Source organism: Dendroctonus ponderosae, unplaced genomic scaffold (genome assembly GCF_020466585.1).
Source record: "Dendroctonus ponderosae isolate FM_Combo_2020 unplaced genomic scaffold, Dpon_F_20191213v2 Dpon_F_20191213_9, whole genome shotgun sequence".
Taxonomy (NCBI): Eukaryota; Metazoa; Arthropoda; class Insecta; order Coleoptera; family Curculionidae; genus Dendroctonus; species Dendroctonus ponderosae.
Window position 1 is genome coordinate 6,551,199 of NW_026019116.1, and position 5,844 is coordinate 6,557,042.

The 5,844-nt window shown below is 40.7% G+C and overlaps 2 protein-coding genes and 1 non-coding gene across 4 annotated transcripts in view; 2 read left to right on the top strand and 1 right to left on the bottom strand.

Moving 5' to 3' along the window:
* Positions 1 to 2,412, top strand: part of LOC109543289 — a 4,344-nt gene extending 1,932 nt beyond the window's left edge. Inside the window, exons 4-12 of one of the 2 annotated variants that reach the window (XM_019912911.2) lie at positions 390 to 523; positions 578 to 652; positions 708 to 966; positions 1,025 to 1,172; positions 1,232 to 1,390; positions 1,526 to 1,629; positions 1,688 to 1,929; positions 1,984 to 2,075; positions 2,131 to 2,412. In XM_019912911.2, the coding sequence (XP_019768470.2) occupies positions 390 to 523; positions 578 to 652; positions 708 to 966; positions 1,025 to 1,172; positions 1,232 to 1,390; positions 1,526 to 1,629; positions 1,688 to 1,929; positions 1,984 to 2,075; positions 2,131 to 2,288 (1,371 nt within the window). In that variant the 3' untranslated portion in view covers positions 2,289 to 2,412. The remainder of the gene's footprint in view (positions 1 to 389; positions 524 to 577; positions 653 to 707; positions 967 to 1,024; positions 1,173 to 1,231; positions 1,391 to 1,525; positions 1,630 to 1,687; positions 1,930 to 1,983; positions 2,076 to 2,130) is intronic. The other variant, XM_019912912.2, reaches the window with a different exon arrangement.
* Positions 2,413 to 3,825: 1,413 nt separating this feature from the next.
* LOC125505681 lies at positions 3,826 to 4,035 on the bottom strand. Its single transcript, XR_007282333.1, has one exon. It is a non-coding gene; the product is annotated as a small nucleolar RNA U3 (small nucleolar RNA).
* Positions 4,036 to 4,725: 690 nt separating this feature from the next.
* LOC109543286 (folliculin) overlaps positions 4,726 to 5,844 on the top strand; it is a 2,158-nt gene continuing 1,039 nt past the window's right edge. Inside the window, exons 1-3 of the mRNA XM_019912908.2 lie at positions 4,726 to 5,205; positions 5,259 to 5,399; positions 5,470 to 5,647. Of these exons, the coding sequence (XP_019768467.1) occupies positions 4,942 to 5,205; positions 5,259 to 5,399; positions 5,470 to 5,647 (583 nt within the window). The 5' untranslated portion in view covers positions 4,726 to 4,941. The remainder of the gene's footprint in view (positions 5,206 to 5,258; positions 5,400 to 5,469; positions 5,648 to 5,844) is intronic.

Sequence of the window (5,844 nt, forward strand, 5' to 3'; positions counted from 1 at the left end):
GCTCCCTACTTTCGCAAAGTTTGGTTTCGTTGGGTTTGTTCGATGAAATTTGAGAGTTTCTCCAAGTGAGACTTGGACTTTATGGTCAAATCAGTGGAGATTGGAGAGCGTGTTATAACACTGAATAGAGGAAACTGGACTGTCGGGTTCCTTAAAATTTTAATTTTTTGTATGTTTGGGATGAATTTTGAGAATTTCTCAACGTAAGACTTGCATCGATATTCTTCTGATATATTTTTTGCAAATTTCTCCGTTTGTAATGATTAAATTTTTCTACAATTTTTTCTGTACTCCTAAAACACCTCCAGAGGAGTGACCCCAATTTTGTACTCTTCAGTTGCTACTCTTATTTTATTTAATAATTAGTGCCTTCTTGTACTTGTTTGCAGCGATTGCAAAAGACACCGGCCAAGTCGCTTGCTAATGTGCCCAGAATTGCTGAAAATGAATGCCCAGGGATGGCAAATTTGATTCCAAAAAAGTCCCCTATTACTGAGATGGGAAGCAGTCCAATGGGCAATAGGTGAGTGCGGTTTCCAGTTAACACTCTCCTAGTCAAATGTGTCTTTTTCCCCAGACGAGCAGCGATAAAAAATGAAATCGGTGCCGGTTCATCTACTGGAAAAACTGTGAAAAGCTCTCTAGCAGACCGGTAGGTTCACGCTGCATCAAAACCTTTTGAACACTCACTTTGCTTAATATTCCAGATTGGCAAAAATCAGGGACTCTAAGGCACCAATTGAACGGGCCAGTGCCACAGTGAATGAAGACACTTCGAAAGACGTTCTTAAATGTACAAGCATTTCTAGGGCTGCTCTAGTGGAGGAATGGATGGATAGTGCCCCTCCTACGGCTTGTTGTAACGAGTTCATGAGCGATTCGCTCGAGGTCCATTTGAATGATACAATTCTCGGCAGAAGCGAATTGTTGAGCGAATCGCGGGCAGATGAGTCGATGGACTGGGATGTAAACTGGCAAATTGAACTTGGAAGACTGGAGTTTGCAATAAAATCTAATTTTTCAGGAGATTCCTGAACCATCGAACACTCCGATGGCGCCGAAGGCGCTTCCCGATGAAGCAAAGCGGAATATTATTTGCCTGGTCACTGACACGAATGTTTTTATGCACGACCTACCAAAAGTGCAAGAACTTCTAAATTTCAAGATTGTCGGTATGGCTCGACGCCACCGGATTGATGTAAAGTTGATCGAAGTCCTCCGTTTCTTGTAGGGAGCCAGAAGCTCATCATCTACATTCCTTGGATGGTGCTAAAAGAGCTGGATCATTTCAAAGACAATTCCAGTCGAAATTCGTCTATGAAGTCGCAAGCTTTAACCGCCCAGAAGCTCATTAATTCAGCCTTGCTTGAACCCAACTCTAAAGTAGTCGGTAAATAATACGCACGGTTGGCATTAACTCAGGAAGATTTGTTTTTTTCAAGCCAAACTTACACGTTTGTTTAAAAAAAGTGCAATTTCCGCTCTGGAAACGACAGTAACTCAGTAATCAGTGTATTCTAAACAGGACAATCGGTGAATGATGTTTGCCAGCAAATGGATCTCGGAAAAGACCCAGACGACAAAATTCTGGCCTGCTGCCTGCAAGCGAAGACGAAATACACCACAGTGGTAAATTTGACTTAAAACTGTTTCCACTCATTGAAAGTGCCACGATAAAACCATCCAGGTTCTTCTGAGCAACGACATCAACTTACGCAACAAGGCCCTAACTAACGATCTGAAAACGTACTCGCCTCGGGAACTGGTAGCGAAATTGAAATGCAACAAGTTCGTGAAAATTAAGGTAAAATTGCAAGGGCTGCTCTCTCAAATCGTGTTCCAATGTTGCAAGGAAGTTTACGGCGATGCGTGCAGCAAGATGGAAATGCTGGCAAATTGCCCCTGGTCCTTCGAAGGATGCCTTAGAAGGTTCATTGTGCGAAAAGTCCCCCTTAACTCCATTGTTATTTCGCGTTTTTCCAGATTTCGACGATATTGGGACTCGGTGTTCAAAGAGTTGCTGTTGAAACACTGCTTGAAAACTGTAGAGGAACTAATTCGAATCACTGATCGAGGTTGGTGGCTTATTTGGTTGATGTTAGGGGCTTGGAATATGGCGAGGTTTTTTAGGGGACGTTGCCGATTCGAACTCCTCGGAATTTGATAGATTCAAAAGCAAAATTAAGGAACTTTTGTTTTTCCTGCAAGACATCGAAAAGTACAATGCGGCCGCGAAAAAAATGCGGGTGGAAATGGACAATATTGGTGAGGATGACTGTATTTTATAGTTCCCCGGTTTAGCCTGCTACATTGTTTTGTAAATTGTCATGTTAAAAATTAGTTTTTAGTTTAAAATGTTACATTTTTGTTAACATATATTGCTTCATATACACTTGAAGTCTGAATATTAAATGCGCATCTGTTTTTTTTATGTCCCAAGTGTGGGGGGGGGGGTTATGTAGAAAAAATACAGTCTTCTGTTGTTTATGAACTTAGAAAAATGATCGTCGTTTTATGCAAGGGTGGCGCAAGATTATTGCAAAATTTCATGTTTTTCGTCCCGTTTTGCATGTTTCTCGGAAGCAAAATGAGCAAGAAAACTCGTTTTTACATTCCAGATATAATTAAATGGCCTTTATTCGAAGTTTCTGAAGAACAATTCGAGCCACAGAATTCGGGCATCGTTGGATAGAGAATTGAAAAGTCCATTCAGTCGTAGCAACGTTAGTGAGGATATTCGGGTAGTTTTGAGCCAGAAAGCGAAATTTGAATATCAGACAGTTAGGTGCAAGATTATGCCAAAATTCCATGTTTTTCGTCCCGTTTTTGCTCATTTCTCGGAGGCAAAATGATCAAGAACGCTCATTTATACATCATTCTAGAGATAAATAAATGGCCTTTTTAAAAAGTGAACCAAGGATGGGGAAACGTTGGCAGTTTTCTCAAAAAATGCTTGAAGTCAAGAAGTTTTAGATTTGCGTGGTTTTCTTTGAGTTGCAAAATCCACTTGAACATGACGGTGCTTTTTTCGAAGTTTCTCAATAACCATTCGAGCCACAGAATTCGTTTTGGCATCGTTGGATAGAGAATTGAAGTCGATTCAGTCGCAACAACGTGAGTGAGGAAATTCGAGTAGTTTTGAGCCAGAAAGCGAAATTTGAATATCAGACATTTAGGTGCAAGATTATGCCAAAATTTGATGTTTTTCGACCCGTTTTTGCTCATTTCTCGGAGGCAAAATGAGCAATAACGCTCATTTGTACATCATTCTAGAGAGAAATGAATGGCCTTTTTAGAAAGTGAACATCGATAAGCAAATGTTGGCAGTTTTCTCAAAATATGCTTGAATTCAAGAAGTTTTAAATTTGCTTTAGAACATATTTATTTCAGACAAGTTTTACAATACTTCTTACTGCTACTTATTCTACGGTTTTCTTTGAGTTGCAAAATCCAAGTCGAGTAAAATGCTCACGAATCCGACGGCATTTCAAGGAAACGAGTAATTCAGCAAACTCAAGGCACGAAACATTCGAAATCCCCCAAAAACTCTTGCAAAATTACTGAAAATAGCGCTCTAGTTCGTGCATTTTCTTATGAAACTCGTTTTTCAAGAATCAATTCGAACGCCAGAATGTAAACTTGAGATATTCTTAGTATCTTGATCTTAAGAACCGTTCTAGACTGTCAAATTAGGGTTCATAGGGGCCACGAAAAGCAATGGAAATTCGACAAAATACGCCGAACACTCGTTCGACCGTCAGACGCGATGTCCTCAGAAATAGACTGCGTTTAAACCTGAGATTAATTTAATTTCTTTAAAAAGCAACCACTCAGACTGACTCATTCCCACACCCCGTCCAAGACAGGTCGAACGATCATCGAAGGCCACAGACTCATCCCATAAGATGAATCTGAGCCATTTCTCACGCTCAGGGAACGAGACTGTGTCTCATCCTCATGGTTGCGAAAACTCATCTTGTGAGAAGAGAGTATGTGAAGATATACTACAGAAATGATCCTGTGAAGTATGATCTTAATTTTGAACTTCCAAAATGCGGAAATTATAGCTAGATGGTAAATACTCGCGAGAATGTATTAGGCTGTGCCGCCATCTAATGGTGCCGTGGAAAGCATACCACAATACAAGGTATGACGATAATCTCATCATTGCGCCTGATCCTTTGCCGTCATCTTTTGTCAGTGGAAGTCACTGCGCGTCGTGATTTTTTCCTGTCTGCTAAATGTGATTAAATATAGCTTATCGTTGTCACATTTAATTATTTTTTTACAAATCTTTATTATAATTACAAAATGCTCTGCAGCAGGTTTCAAACTTGAAAATGAAAAGTAACAAAAATTTACTTATTTTGTATTTATAAATTTTTATAACTATTAATACAAGGCGTTAAAAAAATAGTTTCAAATTGACGTTGAGAAAACCGCCCAAAATGAGTTTAGTTCCCATGACAAAAGTGGCCATTTTTAAAACAATCAAATGGCAAAGGAATGCTGACAGCTGTCAGTTATCTTTTGAAAATAATTAATAATTATGCTCGGACGCTTAAATTATGCAAACGAAGATTATTTAAACTTATTTTTATTTAATTTAAAATTTAAATTTATTGAAACTCTCTCAGGACTTTTGCTGCAAAATTTTCATTGGAACAAACCGTGTTTATGTTTTTCTTTGAATATTAGTTACTTTAATATTCAAATAGGTTTTTACTGAACTAACGGAGCAAGAGTAGATCACAGAGGTTACTCTGTAATCTGTGGAGTAGATTTCTTGTTTTCCATTCAGAGGTCAGTTTCACCAGCACTAACCTCAAACAAGATTTTGCAACATTTTCATAGGCAAAACTCCCCATTCCAGGGGCGGAGCCCTTTTAAAAGCACACCAGCGCCCCATTAAGGGGGCACAGCCCCAAATTAGCGCCTGCCATGGATGGGATTGTAGGTTTGGGGCACTTTTGCGAGACCCATGGGCCCTGTGTGATTTTAAGCACACAGCGATGCGAACAGGAGCCCCAACAGTTTCCCCATAGTCTCAAAGTGCCAGTTTGCGAGGCCTGCCAGTCGATTGATCTGAGGCAAGCGATGGTGTGCAAAAACAATGGGACTTGCTATGTGACTACTAGAACGCCCCTTCAACAGCATCTGGCTTTTCTACTGCGGCAGGCCGTAGTGCGAAGCTTGAGCTGCGAGGTAAACTTACCTGCTTACCTGCTTTTGCCGGAAAGTAAGTGGCTAACTTTCAGGAAACTAGCAAACAGGATGACAGTCTGTATTTTGGAGACAATAAACGGGGCCACATCATTAGCCACATGTTTACAGTGCAAGACTCTTTGGCTAGAGGCTTTCAAAGGAAATATTGCATCCTGATTCTTACGAAGGATAAGGTGCGAAGCTGTGCATTCTTTAGCAGTCCGATTACTAACGATAAACCCGATCCTCAAATACTCAATGTAGATACATTTGCTCAACTGCTGGCCGTTCCTAACAAACGAGATTCGCTCAATCTCCAAAGAGTTGCAAAATTTGGCCCTTAAAGTGAACAACGTGGAGCAATTGCATAAGTCCCAACGAGCGGTGAGGCAAGCGCAAGCCGCCCCTGCTGGCACCGGAAGATCGCTTGGGCAGCTTACCGGTAAGCGTCTGGTAAGGGAACAAGGGCGGATCCAGGGGGGGTCATGGGGGTCAGGACCCCCCATTCAATTTTCTATCCAACGGTGTCAAAACGAATTTTCTAGCTCGAATGGTTCTTGAGAAACTTCGAATAAAGGCCATTTAGTTATCTCTGGAATGATGTAAAAACGAGCGTTCTTGCTCATTTTGCTTCCGAGA